At 45.7% G+C, this 22,035-nt stretch overlaps 1 protein-coding gene across 2 annotated transcripts in view; it reads left to right on the top strand.

Annotated features, from left to right (window-relative positions):
• Positions 1 to 22,035, top strand: part of LOC145359080 (rho GTPase-activating protein 27-like) — a 205,005-nt gene that overhangs the window by 155,666 nt on the left and 27,304 nt on the right. The window contains exons 4-8 of one of the 2 annotated variants that reach the window (XM_080213463.1): positions 3,470 to 3,700; positions 7,064 to 7,144; positions 10,698 to 10,829; positions 19,195 to 19,281; positions 19,756 to 19,823. In XM_080213463.1, coding sequence (XP_080069589.1) covers positions 3,470 to 3,700; positions 7,064 to 7,144; positions 10,698 to 10,829; positions 19,195 to 19,281; positions 19,756 to 19,823 — 599 coding nt within the window. The remainder of the gene's footprint in view (positions 1 to 3,469; positions 3,701 to 7,063; positions 7,145 to 10,697; positions 10,830 to 19,194; positions 19,282 to 19,755; positions 19,824 to 22,035) is intronic. The other variant, XM_080213464.1, reaches the window with a different exon arrangement.

The following is a 22,035-nucleotide window of genomic DNA, read 5'->3' as shown; positions in this document are numbered from 1 at the left end:
TATGAGCAAGTTCGCTGCCAACTTACTTCATAAATCCACGGCCCTGTAACTTAAAAGGAAAGATTCCATCTGACTTAACCGCATAGCTTCCTGACTCATCCCATTTTAAGTTGAGTCTTTCGTTGCATTTGCTTGGATGGAGTTGGTGGATTCTTGTCATGATTTTGTGGTTTGGTGAGGGAACCTCTCTGAATAGCCCATGGATGGGATTCTGTGCCATTGCATCCCCCCCTGCCACCCCCACCCAACCGGACAACATGTTTTGCGATGGCAGACACAGCCTGTCATTTGCCAGCGGTGAAATCCCATTGCTGTTAGTGGGTTTTCCCATTGTTTGCACCCCCGATGGTCGAAACAGCCAGAAAATGCCACCCTGTCTATTTGCATTGTTCATCCACCATTCTCTCTTCCTGTTAAAAGGAGCAATTTCCTAACTAATCAAAATGCTTCTTCCATCTTAATGCCCAAATCCTAAAGTAAACCGCTCAATCCCATTTTCTTGCTCAGTGTAGTAATGGCTCAGGCAATGGAATTGATTTGTGCTGCGTAGTGAGATTTAGCTTTGCAATTCACATCAAGATTTAAATATCTCATTCATTCGGAAAATTTAACATTGGTGACCCTCAAACCATCAGGAAATTGAGGCAATTTGTCTCTCTTTGAGGTGGGCACTGGAATATAAAAAGGTTGTGTGACTTTGATATTTGTCCAAAAATTTGACCCATTAATGAGGGTGGCACGGTAGCACAGTGGTTAGCACTGCTGCTTCACAGTTCCAGGGACCTGGGTTCAATTCCGGTTTGGGCCACTGTCTGTGTGGAGTTTGCACATTCTCCTTGTGTCTGTGTGGGTTTCCTCCCACAGTCCAAAGATGTGCGGGTTAGGTTGATTGCCCTTAGTGTTCTGAGGTGCTTAGGTTAGAGGGATTAGTGGGTAAATATGTAGGGATATAGAGGTAGGGCCTGGGTGGGATCGTGGTCGGTGCAGACGCGATGGGCCGAATGGCCTCTTTCTGTACTGCAGGGTTTTTATGACAGGAAATGAATCCCAAGTGAGGGTCAAAGTGTATTAAAGAAATGAAAGAAAGCTTTGGCTAGCTTTAGTAAGTAGGGCTGAAACATTGGCCTCCCTTCACCTTCAGTGTGCACCATGACTGCACTAACCACAGGAGAGGCTGCAGCAGCTCACCAAGGTTTCCTCATCAGTACCTCTCAAACTCACTGCCTCCATTGCCTAAAAGGACAGGGGCAGCAGGTGCTTGGGAGCACCATTACCTCCAGGTAATGACGCGGACAAACATTGCCATTCTTACTTTTTTCACTGTGTCAAATTCCTGGAACCCCCCCCTCCCACCCCCACCATCTAATAGCATCGTGGTAGGAACATCGCTGTGGATTGTAACCGTTTAAGCAAAGTCATCACCACATCTCCAGCAAACACAATAATTGCTGGCCGAAATTGAATCCCACAGTGCAGAAGGAGGCCATTTGGCCCATTGAGTTTGCACCAAAGACACTCCCACCCAGGCTCCATCCCCATAACCCCATGCATTTACTCTAGCTAGTTCCCCCTGACACTAAGGGGCATTTTATCATGGCTAGTCCACATACCCCACACCTCTTTGAACCGTGGGAGGAAATTGGAGCACCGAGAGGAAACCCATGCAGACATGGGAGAATGTATAAACTCAACACACTCAGTGACCTAAGGCAGGAATGGAACCTGGGTCCGTGGCACTGTGAGACAGCAGTGCTAACCATTGTGTCACCACACCTTGCTGGCAACACCCACATTCAGAACTAATGTTTTCAAAATAATGTTTTATATAACCTCTATGCCCCAAAATGCCTCACAACCAATAGGAAACATTGCATGCAGCAGAATTGGCTAGAGTTTGAGAGACTGTTGTCATATCTGTTGATGCCACACGGTTGTCGAAGGACCATGTATATTGGGTTAGTTGTCCTATTGGTGATCATACACAGCAAGTACTTTCCAACACACAGACAGAGACTTATCCATCAATATGAAAGGCCAAACCCAAAATCTGACGCTTTCAAAAGCAAAGGGCCAGAATAGTTGTTAATTAATAAATGTGTTTAAATCTCAGATTTTTGACCAATAAGGGGATTAAGGGTTATGGGGAGCAGGCGGGTAAGTGGAACTGAACCACTATCAGATCAGCCATGATCTTATTGAATGGTGGGGCAGGCTCGAGGGGCTAGATGGCCTACTCCTGCTCCTATTTCTTACGTTCTTATTTTGTCTGAAGTCTACTACACATCGACCTAATGAACTCTGTTTTAACATACTGGAAACAGATGGAACACAACATTGATGATGTTTTATAAAGGATTATGACTATTGGTGACCTGTCATAAAATTATCTAAATACTAGCACCTGATTCTGGTTTCCAACTACCACTCAACAGATTCAAAAGAAAATTCAGTCTCACTTAATACTAAATATTCAAGACGAAGGCCCTTTATTTTTTCAAGGGTATTGAGATCAAAAGAAATGTCGACCTCTCCAGCAACACCCTTACCCCCAAGAACGAACAAAGTGATTACGCCACCAATGAGATAGATTTGCGCTTACCACATGCATGAACTACTGATGGGCGATAGGAAAAGATCCTCCAAAATCACAGCGCCCAAAAAAATACCAACCAGCGTCACCCTAGAACACAAATCAAGTTTGATTTATTGCTTAGGCTAAGTTAGGTGATCTTGGCTCTGGAAGAGTGGGAGAGGAATAGAAAACCATCTTCCTGATTGTGGCACTTGCGTGGGGCGTATGTGCGTTGTCTGTGACTCTTCTGCGATGGAGCTGTCAAACAATCCTTTATCGGCTTCAGTGTGAACGATGCCAGCGTGAGCAACGTGAATGATGCCAAGATATTTGGCCACTGCAGGATGATATGCATGGAGGATATATGCATATATCCATATTTAGAGATATGCATATCTAGTCAGTACGTCTAGAATAATATCCCAACAAGGTGGTACTGTCTTCAGAAGAGAGCAGAAAATGTATGTTTACTAATCCTTTATAGATCGATTATAAACAGGGATTTGAACAGGAAATGTATGCACAGCCAGCACCATTAACCAATCCAGTCACAAGAACCACCATTTCCATGTGTAACATTCAAGGTGAGATTCTCTGGCCTTCCAGCTGCTTGTTTCCTGCCGGATAGAAGCGGCGTGTTATTTGCTAGCAACGGGATTTCCTGGCCCTGCCTCAATAGGAATTCCCACTGGCGTCGCCCCATGTGTTGGGAATTCTGTGGATGGGGGTGTGCTACTGGCTGGAGCAGAGACTCCCACTGGTGTGAACGGCCAGAGAATTCTGGCCTTGATCATTTCAGACTATGGCTGTTTCTCTAACCGTCAGTAAGCAGGTATTTTATGCAGCAGGAAATGGGTTTGGATGGTGAAAGTTCACCCCTTGGTATTTTTCTTTCAGCCTCCTACTCCAGAAGAGGATTACCCGGAATTCATCGAGGGCAGTCCAACGGGATATTTGGGGCATGGGCAGCAGTCCTCGCCTTGGCCGCAGGATGACCACAGTGAACCCCAGTCACCAATGGACTCACCATTGTACCAACCCATAGGTCCGCATACTCCCCCAGGCTGGTCCTACGAGAAGGACCAAGATGGACAGCTGCTTTACATCAGTGATGTTACCCAAGAAAAAGTAAGAATCATTTTCCTGTGCCTGTGTGGCTGCAGTGTTTCACATACCAAATGAAATTGGTCACTTTCCATTCTGAAGATTTTATTCCCCAGAGAGTAAGGCACAGAACTGACACCCTGGGAGACTAGCACAGCAACACTCATATTCCTTCCTTTGCTATCTTAATTAACCTATTTAAAATAAATGTACTCTGCACATCTACAAAGCCAGAGAAATCCAAAATCATTGTGTTCAGGGATGCTATCAACTTCAAACACTGTCTCTTAGCCAGCGTGAATGATCAAAGGCTCACATCAGTTACTCAACCGTTTGAGTTTTTTTAATTTATTTATGGGACACGGGCATCGCTGTCTGGCCAGCATCTACTGTGAGTATATTATCAAATAAATAGGTTGGACTAAAACCTGGTGTTGTCAGACTTTTTACTGTGTTTACGCCAGTCCAACGCCGGCATACCCACATCAGCATTTATTGCCCATCCCTAGCTGCCCAAGGGTAGTTGAGAGTCAACCACATTGCTGTGGCTCTGGAGTGACATGTAGGCCAGACCGGGTAAGCACAGCAGATTTCTTTCCCTCAAGGACATTAGTAAACCAAATGGGTTTGTCCGACAATTGGTAATGGTTTCATGGTCATCAGAAGATTCTTAATTCCAGTTTTTTTTATTGAATTCAAGTTCCACTATCTGCTGTGGCAGGATTCAAAGTAAGAAGTCTCACAACGCCAGGTTAAAGTCCAACAGGTTTATTTGGTAGCAAATGCCACTAGCTTTCGGGGCTCTGCCCCTTCGTCAGGTGAGTGGGGAGTTCTGATCACAAACAGAGAATATAAAGCACACACTCAGTTTACAGAATACTGATTTGTAAACTGAGTGTGTGCCTTTATACGCCCTGTTTGTGATCAAAACTCCCCACTCACCTGACGAACGGGCAGAGCCCTGAAAGCTAGTGGTGTTTGCTACCAAGTAAACCCATTGGACTTTAACCTGGTGTTGTGAGATTTTTTTTACTCTGTTTACCCCAATCCAATGCCGGCATCTCCACAGCAGGATTCGAACCCAGGTTCCCAGAACATTGGTTGCGTTTCTGGATTAATAGACAAGTGATAATATCATTGGGCATCTCCTGTGCCGACCTTCCTTGGTTGTTACATTGACTGATTGTCCAGATTCTTCCTCCACTGTAGAAAACTCCTATGCAATTTCCCAGTAATCTACTGTAGATAATTTTTCAATAAGCTTTTAGTAATGAGGCCAGATTGTTGAGTTTCTTGAGAGACTGGCTTTGTATGTAGAGATTCGAATATAAAAGTTTCCAATTTTATGCCTCGTGTCGTATCAGCAGCTTGAGGCTCTGATGTAGAAATACACATTTGTAAAAGGTACCTTTGTGCTAATGGACCATTAGCTGCAGAGAACAAATTTTCCCCCCCAATTTAAATGTTAGCAGAGTACCAAAAGGCTAGCTTGCTCCTGGCCGACCTCATCATCGAATGGTGACAGCACGGAGAGAAGCCATTTGGCCCATTGCTTTTGTGCTAGCTCTCTGCCAGCTCACCTGAACTGATTCCACTTCCCTGATCTTTCCTCACGGGTTCGCAAGTGTATTTTCTTCAGGTGCTCCTCTGATTTCCTTTTGAAAACAATAACTGGATCTGCCTCCACCACAGTCTCAGGCAGTGCATTTCCAGATCCCAACCACTCACCGTGTGAAGAACATTGCTCCTTGACTCGCCAACTTTAAGGGCATTCAAATGGTTATTGGATAGGCATGTGGGTAATATTGGAATAGTTTAGGTTAGAGGGTCATTAGATTGGTTCCACTGGTTGGTGCAACATTGAGGGCCGAAGGGCCTGTACTGCGTTGTAATGTCCTATATTCTATCTATGTTGTCTTGCTATTCGTTCTTTTGCCAAGGAACTTTCATTTGATCTCCTTCAGTGCTCAACCCCTCAGCCAATGGGAACCATTCCGATATACTCTGCCCAGACCTCTCTTGAATTTGAACACTTCAATCAAATCTCATTTCAACTCATTTCATTTCATTACTTCTGTGAGGGCAGCAATCCCAGCTTCTCCAATCTATCCAGGAAATTGAAGGCCCACATCCCTGGAATCATTCTTTTAAGTAATTTCTAATACCTTAACTACCTCTGTAAAGTGTAGTGTTCAGAATTGAGCACAATATTCCATCTGAGACTAGGTCAGTGTTTTATAAAGGTCCATTATTGCTTGCTGTGTACTCCGTGCCTCTATTTATGAAGCCCAGAATGTCTCATGCCTTTTCTGCCTCCTTTTGTAATCTGCTGCCTCCACCAGTTTGTGCACAATTATCCTCCAGATCTCTCTGCTCCACACCCTCTTTTAAAATTGGCTGTAAATCAAAGACTGATGAATGAATCACAATGCTTATTGTAGAATCTCTACAGAAGGAGGCTGTTCGACCCATCGAGTCTATATCGACTCTGCGACAGAGCATCATACCCAGACCCTATCCCCGTAACCCCATGCATTTACCCCATTAATCCCTCTAACCTACACATCTTGGGCCACAAAGAGGCAATTTAGCAAGGCCAATCCACCTAACCAGCTCGTCTTTCAGACTGTGGGAGGAAACCCACGCAGACACGGGGAGAATGTGCAGACTCCACAGAGAGAGTGACCCAAGGTCGGAACCGAACCCAGGTCCCTGGAGCTGTGAGGCAGCTGTGCTAACCACTGCATGTGGAGCGTATTGACTTAAAAGTACGCAGAACCAGTGGTATAACTTTGTGCAGCCATTGGGCGCCACGGTAGCACAGTGGTTAGCACTGCTGCTTCACAGCTCCAGGGACTTGGGTTCAATTCCCAGCTCAGGTCACTGTCTGTGTAGAGTTTGCACGTTCTCCTCGTGTCTGCGTGGGTTTCCTCTGTGTGCTCTGGATTCCTCCCACAGTCCAAGGATGTGCAGGTTAGGTGGATTGGCCATGATAAAATGCCCCTTAGTGTCCTAAGATGTGTAGGTTAGAGGGATTAGCAGATAAAATATGTAGGGATATGGGGGTAGGGCCTGGGTGGGATTGTGGTCGGTGCAGACTCGATGGGCCAAAGGGCCTCTTTCTTCACTGTAGGGTATCAATCTATCTGTCTATTGCAGAGCAAGATGTCAGATTGGACTCGAACTGCAGCATTTAAAATCTCCGAGGAGCTGCTCAGTGGCTCCGTTCACTTTTCCGTTTCAATTCAGGTTCATGGAATTTGTGCTTTTGGTTTCATAGTAATTCAAACAAAGGCTTTAGCGGTTAATTCTCCGGCAGGATTGCTACATTGATTACTCTGAAAGTGATACTGTGTGACCTCGATTTTGTGTTGTATTTACTCTCAGTGGATAAGGCACATCGATGCCAGTGGCAAGTTCTATTACTATAACCCAGAAGGAGACAAATCCGAGTGGGAACTTCCACAGGTAAGGAATCGGACTAAAATCTTGGAATTTGATTTAATACAGCTGACCTTAAAGGGACAGGATGCTTTTTATGATCACTTATCAAAAAATTAAACCCCTCAAATCACCCCTTTCAGACAAGAATAAATCAAAGCACTTCACAGCCGATTAATTAGTGTTGATGTAGTCATCGTTCTGTAGGCTAACAATGTGAAAAATATAATAGAGCACTACTGTGTATTTATTTGAAGTTTATTTATTAGTGTCACAAGTAGGCTTATGTTAACACCGCAATGAAGTTACTGTGAAAATTTCCTAGCCCCACCGCTCTGGCGGTTGTTTGGGTGTATTGAGGGAAAATTTAGCATTGCCAATGCACCCTAACCAGCACGTCTTTCGGACTGTGGGAGGAAACCGGAGCACCCGGCGGAAACCTATGCAGATATGGGGAGAACATGCAGACTCTGCACTGACAGTGACCCATGCCGGGAATCGAACCCTGGACCTGGCGCTGTGAGGCAGCAGTGTTAACCACTGTGCTGCCCCTATGTGCTCAGTGGTTGCATTAATGCAGTTGAGTCAGAATGTGTAGGGTTCAAATTCGGAAAATCCCTGGCCTGGGTGTGGCGAGAACTGTTACTTTATTGAAAGGTTAGGTGGATCGGCCATGGTAAACGTGTGGGGATAGGGCAGGCGAGAAGGGCCTGGGTAAGATGCTCTGTCAGAGAGTCGGCACAGGCTCGATGGGCCAAATGGTCACCTCCTGTGCTGTCGGGATTCTATCAGAGCACTTTGAAAGGTCACTGAGATTATAAATAAATTGGCCAGAATTTTGGGTGGAGGTATTGGCCCCCCTCCCCTTACCCACCCTCCCCTTACCTCCCCTCCCGTCCCCTTACCCTCCCACCGGCTGAAAATTCAGAGGCAAGGTGTTCCCTGCATTAATCATCCAGTTAAGGGTCTCAGTTGGTCCAAGTGCAGAAAGACTACCCTACACTTCCCTGCTACCAGTAAAATACTACAAATGGGAGGGGGAGGGGGTAGTGGTAGGTAACAGTGCTTCCGCCCCCTCCCTCCACCCACCCCAGCCATGCCAGCCTACTCCTGAGAGGGACATAAAATTCTCGCCCATGAGTTTATATTAAAGTTTGTGACCTTGTTTGACTGGTGCCTCATATTCGCCAGTGTGATCTGTTTCTTTCCTTGCCAGTGAGAACGCTCCCCAGAATCCAGTCACATTGCTGGCTGGATTTCTCCGAGCAGGTTTGCGGACTGCACTCGACCAGAGGATCTTACAGTCCTGGCAATGGTTTTCACCGCGCTATGAGATTGGGATGGATTGATGTGAGGAATGACCTGGATAGTTTCCAGTCTTTCACCATGCAGTCATAGGGCGGCACAATGCTTGGCACTGCTGCCTCTCAGCATCAGGGACCTGGGTATAATTCCTGGCTTGGGTCGCTGTCTGTGTGGAGTTTGTACATTCTACTCATGTCTGCATGGGTTCCCTCCGGGTGCTCTAGTTTCCTCCCACACTCCTAAAGATGTGCAGGTTAGGTGAATTGACCGTGCTAAATTGCCCCTTACTGGCAGGGGGACTAGCTAGGGTAAATAGATGGGGTTATGAGGGTAGGGCCTGGGTGGGATTGTGGTCAGAGCAGACTCGATGGGCTGAATGGCCTCTTTCTGCACTGTAGGATTCTATGATTCAGTCCAAGAGATTGGAATTGGATCATCCAGGCCTGGCGACCAGATTTCCTGGGGTTTGGAATTACATCTGATCAGTGCTGATTATCTCTCACTCAGTAAAAGCACTGAAGGTTACTTTAGATTGAAACTATTTCAATATTTTGGTGTCACTGATTTGATCCAATCCTCCCAGGCACTGCTTCCTCTCTGTGCCGGATTCTGTGTCTCGTGTCAGTCTCTCTATAACCATTGTTACTTTTTGGGAACTATTAATGTGTTGTGGTTTTCTCCCTCAGTTGTTCTGGCTTCAAGTTTATTTTGAATGGTATGAAAGTATCTCCCATTCTCTAACCCCTCCTCTTGCCAAGGCAGTGGTGCACTATTGGAGTGCCGTTCCAAAGGTGCTACTCACTCTCCAGCACATCCGCTCAAATCTTGCTGCCGTTCACGCCGGCGGGATCTAATGGCTCAGCTGGTGGTGCACCCCTTTCCCAGTGACGAGGGGTGCGTTCAATGGGAAATCCCTTTGTCAATGGTGGGACCATAAGATCCTACCACCAGCGAGTGATGCACCACGTCCCACCACTGCCAACACACTGCAGAGGAAAATCCTGTCCACCATCTATTTGTGAACTTAGACAATAAAGCCCAATTTACCCACCCTCCCCATTGCCCAATCTTCCATGTGTTGATGTTAACTAGTTACAATAAACCAGACACTTGCGGGAAGTAGGTGGAGTTCTTCTTTGAAGATTCTAATTGGATTGTAACGGGGACATTGGGATCTGACTATGTAGAGTCAGAGGGAGTGGGGGGGCAGTGACAGTTTCATGCTGGAAGGAGGAAGTCAAAGCCCAGATGGATAAGTTGATAGATGAATCCTCCCACTCAGAAAGGATAGCAGGACTAGAGGGCACAGCCTCAAAATAAGGGGGCGGGGTGGGTGCAGTTTAGATCAGAGTTGTGGAGGAACTTCTCCACTCAAAGAGTGGTGAGTCTCTGGAATTCTCTGCCCGTTGAAGTGGTGGAGGCTACCTCGCTAAATATATTTAAGTCACGGGTAGATAGGTTTCTGATAGACAGGGGAATTAAGGGTTATGGGCAGAAAGCAGGGAAGTGGAACTGATCCACTTCAGATCAGCCATGATCTTATTGAATGGTGGGGCAGGCTCGAAGGGCTAGATGACCTACTCCTGCTCCTATTTCTTATGTTCTTATGAATCCAATCTTCCTTGAGAGCCAGAAGAAGCAAAGATCTTGTTCTGGGCCTTACAAGGAAACCTTGGCCCTCACTGCTACTGGGTAAACCAGGTTGTGTGTCTCAGCTCCCTGGTTGCAATTCCTGCCACAAAATTCTCCCTCCCATTCACAAGTCAGCTAGTGGAATTGGCTGTGTTCAGCTGGGATTGTGGGAAAATAGATGAAATTGAGGCCTGACCGTTGAGAATCTTGGCCCTATTCCCGTAACCCTGAGTATTTACCCTGCTAGTCCCCCAACACTATCAATTTAACCTGCACATCTTTGGACTGTGGGAGGAAACCCGTGCAGACATGGGGAGAACATGCAGACTCCACACAGACAGTTATCCGAGGCCGGAATTGAAGCCGGGTCCCTGGCACTGTGAGGCAGCAGTGCTAATCATTGTGCCACTTGGCTGCCCCACTGGCTCACTTCAGCATTCATATCCATTGTCCATCACCTCATTGTATCCTGTAGCTGGAGACCCAACTTTTCCTGCTATGTGAGGAAGTTCTATCTGTACCCGTGGAGAAATGAGCATTTTCGATCTACTCAGACCCTATTGATGTATAAAATGTACAACTCTTGGGCTATTTGCCCCTGTTTCTGTGAGAGGAATAATTGATGTTTTCACCCCTCCTCCAGTATGGAACTCCCTCCAATCGACTCAATGCAGGAAATGGATTAGACCAAGAAGGAAATTTTGTTTTCTCAAACTGGCGCCATGGCCACATGCTGAAATCGATGCCATCCTTGCGCTTGGATGTCGAGGAGAAGGTGAGTAAGAGTGATGAATTCCTATGTGGAGCTTTGCAAATCCTTAGCCTTAAGAACCCTTATAGATAGGGGCTGGGTGGCATCGCTAGGTTAGATGCTGACCTTTTGCCTCTGGCTCCTGGGTTTGGATCCGGACTCATGGAAGTCTCCTTTGTTCACTAGCGTTAAGGGTTCTATGTGGATTTAGTCCAGTCAGGCAACTGCACATGGAGCCCACTGGCCGCTGGTAGGGATTGATCACTACCCACCTTCATGCAATTGCATCCAAAGGTCCCAAGTAACTGAACATATGTGGGACGGGGAGTGGGTTAAGCTTTGAGCTGATGTCTAGTTATTGAAAATCTTGGCCCAGCAGGTGTGCTTACCATTTTTAACTTAGTAAGCGTGTTTTGTATTGGAGTCAAACTGGAAGAAAGGTGAATGATTGGAGCTAGGATGTAATATTCCCTTTGAACTTGGTACATTTGACTTTGGATTAGACAAGTTACCAATTACCCAGAGTGATTATTCATTCAACAATGAGCATAAATACACTGGTTTGCTAAAATATCTTGACTGGATCCCTTATTAACACAAGAATAAGCCAAATGTGTGTGTGTGTGTGTGTGTGTGGGATCATAGAGCATTTTATGCAAGATAAGATCACAAGAAATTGCGGCAAGATGAGGCCATTTGGCCCATCGAGCTTGCGCCACCAATCAGTAAGATGATAGCCGAACTTAACTCCACTTTCCCGAGAACGCCTGCCATTAACTCGCTGGTTGATCAGTAATCTGTCAAACTCAACCTTGAATATGATCAACCCTGCCTCCATTGCTCTCTGGGGAAGAAAATTCCAAAGACTAAGAGAAGAAATTCATCCTCATTGCCGTCTTAAATGGGAGACCCCAAGTGCCCCCCTGGTTTGAGATTCCACCATAAAAAGAAACAGTCCAAAGATGTGCAAGTTAGGTTGATTGGCATGCCAAAATTGTCCCTTAGTGTCCAGGGATGTGTAGGTTAGAGGGATTAGTGGGTATAATATGTAGGGATATGGCGGTAGGGCCTGGGTGGGATTGTGTTTGGTGCAGACTCGATGGGCCGAAGGGCCTCTTTCTGTACTGTAGTGTTCTATGATTCTATATCTTCCAGCATCCACACTGTCAAAACCCCTCTTGTATCATATATGTTTCAGTCAGGTCACCTCTCATTCTGAACTCGAATGAGTAACGGCATATTCCTAAGAGCAGAAGTTAGATGAACTAGCCTGTAATTTCCTGCTTTCCGCGCTCTCCTTCCTTGACGAGTAACTTTCCAGAATCCAGGAAATTCTGAAGGATTACAAACAATGCATCCACTTGCAGTACACTCATCTAAGGTGCTAGCAGGCTATCAGATTCAGGGGACCGGTCAGCCTTTCGGGTGGAATTATACAGGCCCTCCCGCTGGCGGGGTTTTCCTGACCCGCCAAAGTCCTTTGAATGTTTTGTATCATTTTCCCCCACTGCGAGAGGGCCATAAGATTCCTCTCTTAGTCCCATTAGCTTTCCTAGTGTTTTTTTCCCTCGTGGTAGTGATTGTTTTAAGTTGGAGCTGTACAAAACGCTCGTTAGGCCACAGTTCGAGTACTAGTCGCCACACTACAGGAGGGATGTGATTCCACCACAAAGGGTGCGGAGGAGATTCACCAGGATGTTGCCTGGGCTGGAATGCTTCAGCTATGAAGAGTGGCTAGAAAGGCTGAGATTGTTTTTCCCAAGAGCGGAAATGGCTGAGGGGTGACCTGATTGAGGTATACAAAATTATGAGGGACATGGATAAGTTAGATCGGATAAAACTTCTATTTTTAGCAGAGGGGTCGGCAACCAGGAAATTTAGAGGAGATTTGAGGAAAATCTTTTTCACCCAGAGGGTGATGGGAATATGCAACTCACGGCCTGAAAGTGTGGTAGAGGAAGCATTTAGATGAGCATTTGGAATGCCGTAGCATTGTAACGTTACGCAGCAAGTGCCGGAAAATGAGATTAGGATAGCTGTGTGTTTGATGACCAGCATAGACACGATGGGCCAAAGGGCCTCTTTTTGTGCTGTAAAACTCTATGACTATGACTCAGTTTCTCCCCCCTTTTTGCCTCTTGATTTTCTACTCTTGCAATACTCTTTCTGTCCTCTGCTGTGAAGACTGATACAAAATATTTCTTCAAAGTCTCTGCCATTTCCTTGATTACTGAGAAATTTTATGGCCCTCTCGCAGTGGGGGAGAATGATAAAAAAATGCGGTGGCTGTTCAAAAGACTTTGGCGGGTCAGGAAAATCCCGCCAGCGGGAAGGGCTGTATAATTCCGCCCGAAAAGCTGACCGGTCCCCTGAATCTGATGGCCTGCTTTTAATTGTCCAGCCCCTCTTTCTGGGCAAAGTTATTCTTTTCCTTTTTATATACTTACCTATGCCTTTACAGTCTGGCTTTATATTTCCTGCTAATTTTCTCCATGCTCCAGTTTCTCCCCCTCGATTATTATTTTTTTTTTCAGTCAGCCTATGCTGGTTTCTAAAAGTTTCCCAATCTTCTGGGCTGCCACTAACCCCTGCGGTATTGTACCTCTCTCCTTTTTCAATTTGATGCCATCCTCAGCTCGCTCCGTGAGTCATGGGTGGCGTAACGTGGACAGTCTGGCCTTTTACTGACACGTTCTTGGAAAAGGACGCAAATAGTTACCCTCTGACTCAATTAGGGAGGAGGTTTGAGTTCTGCTTTTAATTCCTGTCACTAGTTCCTGAGTAAAGTTGTGGTTTGTGCTCCTTCGTGAACGGTGAAAAAATTCCGTGGTTTGACACCCGTTTTGTCACATCGCATTTCACGTTGGGAATTGGCCAGTGCCGCAAGTCATGGGCCAGTTGCGGCCACGTTTCAAATAAACATGTCAGTCTGGTCGGTTCTCTTCACACTGCCTCATCCTTACTCTACCTCAACAATGCAGCAGGCACATGTACTGTGTCAGCTGTACCAGTGAGATCACCATGTTCGCCAGGTATTCTGACTTGCGGACTGCCTTCCACAGGGAGCTGGGTCAAAGCTGGCCAAAATCTCTTCAAGTCCCTTCTAATTATCAAGCAGAAGACACTTTTTGCGTTGTTCTGGCAGCGGTTACCAGGCCTTCCCTTCGAGAGGACGCAGCAACGTGGAGAGGATTAACTGGCATTAAAACAGCTTGGACCCCACCACTTTCATCCACAGAGAACTTCGAGAACCTACCCCCAACTCAGCACATGGCTCAACAATACCCATTCTGGATATGAATCAAACGTCTCCAACTTCTTAACTCTGATCAAACCTTGCAGGAAAGCTTGGGCATTGAGGTGGGCGTTAATTGCGGCCTGGCAGGAAACCCACCCATGCACTTTCCCATGCATCAGAGCAATGGTTAGAAGGTGGTGGGGATCCCACCCACTGCCCCCCCTGCCTAACAAAATGCTCCCCCCGCCCCACCAGCAAACACACACAATGGGAGAAGAGCCCATTGAATGGAATAAATGGGACCACTTAAAGGCCTCATCCTGGCACTGCTGCTGGTATTCACCCAGTGGCAAGTTTGGGGCTCACCATGCAGGAACCCCCTTTTTTTTTAAAGCAAACCTCAACAGACCTGCTTGTGGGCTTCTATTGGGGGTTCCTTTATTCATACTCACTCGGTGCCTGATGAGGGAGCTGGCATCGGGAAGGGGATCCCGCTGAGGGCTACTCTGCACCCCCGTCCTTGCTGCAGACCACCCAAAATCCACTCTGTGACTCCCCTCCCACTATCACTCATCTGTGCCTGTATCCCTCAATGATCCTCAGGTGGGTACAGAACTGGCATCAACCACCACCTCCCCAGTGGTGCTGCCAAGCATTGACCTCAGATTAACCAGCACCCCTGGGAAACGGGTACTTGTGCAGCCGGGATCCTTGATCCTGGGGAATGCCCTCCACTGTCCAGTTAAGTACAGAATTCTCAGGGGATCAAGATTTATAACATCGTCAATAGTGGATAAATGAATAGGCTTCTAGGGCACATAAGGAAAGCAGTCTTGGAGGCTCTGACCATAGTTTTTCCAATCCTTTCCAACCACAGGTGTGATGTGGAGGATTGGAAGTATGCTAAACCATTGAATAGAACCATAGAATCCCTACAGTGCAGAAAGAGGCCATTCAGCCCTTTGAACCTGCAGTGGTAACCTAGGTCCTATCCCCTTAACCCTATGTATTTACCCTGCTAATTAAAAAAGTAAGGAAGGAATGAAACAAGTGACTTTAATCCAGTCAGCCCAGCATCTTTGGGCAGGTAGATTCTTGGAGAAATTTCCTAGAGGCAGTATTCAACGTCATTTAGAAAGGCACAGCTCAGTCAGTGTGGATTTGTTAAGGAAGGTTCAGGTTTACTTAACCTGACTGACTCTCCTTGTTGCCTCCACAAAATAAACATTGAGGCTAGTACATTTAATGAGGATTTTCACAAAGCTTTTGACCGGGTCATGTAGTGTAGACTGGTTAGAAAAGACAAAACCTAAGGGATCTGAGGGCAAGTGACAAATAGCTCAGTAGCAGGAAACAAAGGGTAATGGTTGCTACGTATCTCTTGTGACTAGAAGACACAATGAGGTTTGGCAGAGTTCAGTACTAGGTCCCCTATTTCTTATGACATATATCAATGATTTTTCACTTCAATGTAGGGAGCACAATTAAGAAGTTTGCAGTTGAGACAAAAGTTGACCTTGTGGTTCATCATGATAAAGAAAGTTGAAGGTCAGGTGGGCAGGAAAGTGGCAAATGGAATTCATTCTGGGAAGTTTGAGGTGATGGATTTGAGAAAGGTGAACAAGGAATGCACACAGTAAGGATGGTGAGAAGTGTAAAGGATCAGATGCTGCTTGGAGCGCATGTTCACAGGTCCCTAAAGGTAGCAGGACAGGTAGACCCTGCTTCCCGCTGCCTCAAAAAAGCAGCCGGCGTAATTAAGGACCCCCCAGACATACTCTCTTCCACCTTCTTCCGTCAGGAAAACGATACAAAGTCTGAGGTCACGTACCAACCAACTCAAGAACAGCTTCTTTGGTGCTGCCAGACTTTTGAATAGACCTAGCTTACATTAAGTTGATCTTTCTCTAGCTATGACTGTAACACTACATTCTGCACTCTATCCTATCCTTCTCTATGAATGGTATGCTTTGTCTGTAGAGTGTGCAACAAACAATCCTTTTCATTGTACATGTGACAATAGTAAATCAAATCAAATCAGAAGGACAATGGGAAGACATACAGAACACTTTGTTTAATCGGCTGAGGCATAGAATATAACTGTAGGTTAGATTGGAGCTATATAAAACACAAGTCGGGCCACAGCTAAAAAAACGCCATGTGGTTCTGGTCAGCACATCACAGGAAGGATGTGATCGTGCTTGAAGAGGGGACAGAGGAGATTTAGAAGGATGTTACCAGGACTGGAGAACTTCAGCTATGACTTCTGTTTGTATGGGCTGGGATTGATTTATGTGACACAGAGGAGGCTGGGAGGAGGATTAATTGAGATGTTCTTGAGGAGGTGAGATAGACTGACTATCTATCTCAGATAGGACTGGTCTTTTCCTCTTAGCAGAGTAATCAGTAATCAGAGGCCTGGATTTAATGTATGGACAGAAAGATTAGAGGAAGTTGAGAAAAGATGTTTCTGTTTGAGGGTGAAGAGAGTCTGCAACTCGCTGCCTGAAAGGGTGGTCGCCGTGGAAATATCCCTCCATTTTGAAAGAGTATTTGGATCTAAACTGGAAAATGGGATGGGGCTGGCCCAGTCTTTGGCCAGCACAAATACGTGGGAAGAATGGCCTCCTTTGGTGTATGAAATTTTCTGCTTCAAACAACAGGTGGCATGGTAGCACAGTGGTGAGCACACCCACCTCACAGCACCCAGGGATTCAGGTTCAATTCGCCCCTTGGTTGGCTCTCTGAGTGGAGTTTTCACGTTCTCCCCGTGTCTACATGGGTTTCCTCTGGATGCTCTGGTTTCCTCCCACACTCTAAAGATGTGCTGGTTACGTGGATTAGCCATGCGTGGAGTTATGGGGACAGAATACAGGCATGGGCCTGGCGATTTGTTTTGGAGAGTAGGTGTAGAGATGATGGGCTGAATGGTTTATTTCCAAAGTAGGGATTCTCCGGTTCTAACAACTTAGGGCAGATTCTTTGGTTTGTACTCTTTTACAAAATGCTGGATTAATGAATTTACTTTGATTGCTTTGATGCACTCAAGATCTCAACCATTTAATAACAACAATTTGCATTTATTTGGCAATTTTAAAGCAGTAAATCATCTCAAGGAACATAATCAGGCAAAAAAATTACACCAAGTCAAAGAAAGAGACATTGGGCCCAATTGTGAAAGTGGGTGGATTTGGATGTGCTAAAATGAGGTCCGTTAGGCATAACGACCAAAAGTGAGGTCAAAGAGATGAGTGTAAGCACTGTGTTAAGGGAGCAGAGGGAGGTGTAAAGAATTCTAGATCTTGGGGTTTGAGACACCTAAAACCTAGCTGCCAATACTGGGTTGAAGGAAAGGGAGGGTTGATGCCAGAATCCTCCACTGAGCTGCCAAGAAGCCAGTGACCCTGGGGCTCAAACACAGCCATTATATGAACTAGTTACCGATCTGAATTGGGTCCTGAATATTAGTAACTATTTCTGAACATGTCACAGAACATTATTTTTGTCCTGTGTTTGGAAAGAGAACTTCAACAATAAATGATTTTAAAATGCATAAAAGTGTCTTGGGACATTTGAGCAAGATGTGAACTTGTCTACGGGGAATCCAATCATGGATTATCCAGTTAAAGGTAGATTCGAATTGTAACTCAAATAAGGACATAAAAATGGTGTGCTGAAATTCAAATGGTGCACACTGTTGAATACAGTGACTAGGTGACCTGTACTGTGGGCTGTAAGACAAAATACAGTCGATAAGGAGTAAGGCAGCATGGTGGCATAGTGATTAGTACTGCTGCCTTACAGCACCAGGGACCCGGGTTCGATTTCCGGTTGGGTCACTGTCTGTGTGGAGTTTGCACATTCTCCCCATGTCTGCGTGAGTTTCCTCCGGGTGCTCCGGTTTCCTCCCACAGTCCAAAGATGTGCGGATTAGGTGGATTGGCCATGCTGAATTGCCCCTTAGTGCCAGGGGGACTAGCTAAGGTAAATGCATGGGGTTATGGGGATGGAGCATGGGTGGGATTGTAGTTGGTGCAGAGTTGATGGGCCAAATGGCCTCCCTCTGCACTGTAGGATTCCATGAACATATTATTTTCTCAAATGTGCCAGGGATTCTGCAATGATATAATATGTCCATTGTGGATGGAAAGTCTAGCCAATGCACAACTGGGTCAATGCCTTCTGATTTATTTTGTGTGTGTGTGTGTGTGATACATTCCAGGGCGTTTCAATACAACTGTTGCCCATCATCCTCCTAGTGGGTTTCTGACAGGAATTGAAAAAATCTACTTAAGTGAATGAAAATATCCTCAAAAATGACAGGAATAAGGCGGCAACACATTACATTCCATTTGGTTCCTGACATTCCCACTACATTAAATCCTGGACACCTCTCAAAAAAAAATCAGTTTTCCAAGCTGTTAACTCGAGATTTCAATAGTGGACCATAATTACAAATATAAGCATTCTCACATTTTTTAATGAAAGAAGTTTTGGTATATTCCAGTTGGTGAAGGCTGTTGCTGTAGTCCATCCTTACACAGTCTTAGATTTATCTACGGAGTGAAATATTACAAGCATGTACTTTCTAACTCAATCATAAAGTAGAGTTCATTTATTAGTGTCACAAGTAGACTTACATTAACGCTGCAATGAAGTTACTGTGAAAATCCTCTAGTCTCCACACTCTGCCACCTGTTTATTTAGCTTGGCCAATGCACCTAACCAGCACGGTTTTTCAGACTGTGGGAGGAAACTGGAGTATCCGGAAGAAACCCATGCAGACACTAGGAGAAGGTGCAGACTCTGCAAAGACAGTGACCCAAGCTAGGAATCGAACCTGAGTCTCTGACGCTGTGCGACAGCAGTGCTAATCACTCTGTCACCCTAACCATCCAAAGTCTCAGTGAGTGTCTCTGTACATGTGCTAAAGTGAAACCCCAGTTGTTGTATACAATTAAACACAACTGACTCATAATCAGCTATCGTTCCTACATGCCCTCAGGATTTGACTAAAGTCTGTAACTTTTGGGGCTCCCTCCCATGCCCTGTTTCAGGATTCCTGTAATCAGATGTGAATTTCCCCCGTGATAGGAATATGAGCAACTGATGGGTTTTGATGCAAATTAATTTCTGTTCTGTTTCTTTAAGGCGTCGCTTGCTAAACACAGACGAAATGCGTCTGATTACAGTGCCGAGCGCGCACGTGGATATCGTGTTGATATTCTGCTCCCACACGTTAGTGTTTCCTGTTTGTGAGCGAGGCCATCTCATTCTTCACCCCGATGCACTTTAACACTAATCCCATTACCTGCTAGGCAGCCGTACGCCCATCAAAGCGTGCTTTTTATGCATGATATTTTCACAGGGATCCTGTCTGCTGGTGACATCTTTTTCACATCTCTGAATTTTTTGCTATATGGTTCTTTTCTAAGTGCGACCTCCACTTTGTATCTTTTCAAGCCATTCATGCCTGGGATTACCTGTTGTTATGCAGGCTCTGACCATCTATTGACGGGATACTTAGTAGCTTGAGGAACATTGCTGTGGGACATATGGAGCTTTCACTCATCCCTTGCTTGTAGCTATTTTCTCCACACCAGAGCTAACCGCCATGGAGTTTGATGCAGCCTGGGTCTGGACCTTTCGGGTTGCTTTCCTTTCCTCCTGCATTTCAGCGTGTACTCATTTCGCTTCTCTTATTTCGTTTAGTCTCAGTCCCTGGACAAAGCTGGAATTCTGAACAAAGCCAAAGTAGCGGATAACGGCAAGCGCATCAGGTAAGAGGTCTTTCTGAGGTCACTCGAAAGCTGCTCGGGGAGGGGCTCTGTGGCCGCTGCAGCAGCTCTGGAGAAAAACTTGTGGCTAAAGTCACAGATGTTCAGGTGGCTTTTAAGATAAGCGTGCAGCTATTAAAGCAATGTGATGGACTGTTTCCTTCCTGAGTCTTCTATTCTCAGATGCCTCGCTGTTATTCATGCCAACTGAAGATAAAAGCAAGCTCTTTAAAACAAGTTTCCTTTCAGTTCTGGTGATGTAACACTGGGTGTATCAGTTGGACCATTCAATAAGATCATGGCTGATTCTCCCATACCATTTTTTTTTGATTCATACTTTATTCTGACACCTAGTTAAGTGAAAGTGGCAGAATTTTTTTAACCTTTAATATTTAGTGGTGTTTTTGACTTTTACATTTGTAACTTTCCCACAGATTGTGAACAACATGCCCTTTCATATCACAGGGCTGAACTGCATGCTAAGAATCCTTTGAAGCTATGGTGTTTCAAGTATAGAATAAGTTACTCCAAGGCTTTATTGCTGTTCGTCAGGAATCTATTCCTGTACTGGGCATTCTGCTTTATGTCTGACACGCAGGACTTTGCTTCCGTCACTGAGTGGCTTTACCCCACCCAGGATTTTGCACTCATTAGTTAGAGCTCCGGCCCCACTGTTCATTTGCCCCTGTTGCTCAGAGTTAGTCCCCACACAAAGGGCTTCATTCTCATCATCAGACTTCTGGCGCGATCTTATCACCTGCCGTTCATGCCACGCTCCCTCTGCAGCCAAGGCAGAGAAGCTGGCGCCCAGCCAAATCTCTGTTCACTGCAGCGGGGTGGGAAAATCCCATTGGTGTGAACGGCCGTAACATTCTGGCCTTTGGCTGGGATTTTCCGATCCTGTCGCAATGGATGCGTTGAGCCAGCTGAAAACCCTGTCCTGCAAAGGCAGGGTGTGGGCCGAGGTGAGGTGGGAGGAGGCCGTGAGGTTTACAGCCCATGAGGAGAGTGTGCTGCCAGTCAGAAAGGCCTTTCAATTGAGGTACAACCCCTGCTCCCCCCGCACAACACTTCTTGTTGGAGATCGAGGATCCCCCCCACACCTCAATCATCATACACCCACCAGACTGCAAAATGAGTCTTAAGTAGGAAAAGAACTGAAAGTGGCCTTAATAGAAGCAAGGGTACATAAGAACACAAGGAACATAAGAACCTAAGAACTGGAAGCAGGAGTAGGCCATCTGGCACCTTGAGCCTGCTCCGCCATTCAATAAGATCATGGCTGATCTTTTGTGGACTCGGCTCCACTTATCCACCCGCTCACCATGGATTCCTATGGAACGGTCCCTAACCAGCACCGCAACTCTCCATCTTGGCTGTTCAATCTCTTCCTTAATTAAAGATGTAAGACAGTGGGAAACAGTGTGCCTCCGTATTGAAGTGCCCTCACTCTTCCTTACCTCCCATTGCAGCCTCCTGCTCTTCTAGCTAGATTGGCCCACCAACGTCCTTAATTGGACGGCAGACCTGTCTCCAGGCCAATTAAGAAGGTGTCCCTGTGAAAGCCACAGTGAGAGACAGTTTTCCCATGGAAATCTGGCATCCAGAATTATTCCGCACGGCTGTTTCCTGCACCAGGAGTGACAGTCCAGCCCATCAGTGCACAGCAACATTCTACACGTCAGCATCCCCACACACAACTGGCACAACAGGAAATGTATATTGATCATTTTAATTAGCAAAGGGACAGAAAGCCTGGTTTTAATATAGGGAAATTTATGTCCGCTGTAAATCAGAATACTGACCTTTGTGTCTATGTTGCTGAAGTATCCTTTTTGTTTCCAAACCCTGTGGTAGGAATGTTTAACCATAAAACCCGTCCCTGAATCCACATTGCTACTGTGCAATATTTTATTGCTGAACTTTGATTCATGCAATATATAACAAACAAAGAGCTTATAGTAAATTGCTGCTGTTCCTCAGTTGGACAATGCTGTTATTCAGAGTGAATTTCAAGCTCAAAAGTACCTGGTTTCTCTCCATTCAAGGTGTTAAAACACAATATTCCCACCAGCAAGTACTTTCCATTCTGTGTAATCAGAATATTTCTATTTTGTAATTCCTGCCAATTTGAATGCTGGTAATTAAATGGTTTGCCTAAAGCCACCTTTGATATCACCAACATCACATCTTTAGCTGCACCCTATCCACGCTG

Source organism: Carcharhinus amblyrhynchos, chromosome 27 (assembly GCF_965287045.1).
Source record: "Carcharhinus amblyrhynchos chromosome 27, sCarAmb.v2.hapA, whole genome shotgun sequence".
NCBI classification, from domain to species: domain Eukaryota; kingdom Metazoa; phylum Chordata; class Chondrichthyes; order Carcharhiniformes; family Carcharhinidae; genus Carcharhinus; species Carcharhinus amblyrhynchos.
This window is presented reverse-complemented; position numbering and strand designations above follow the sequence as displayed.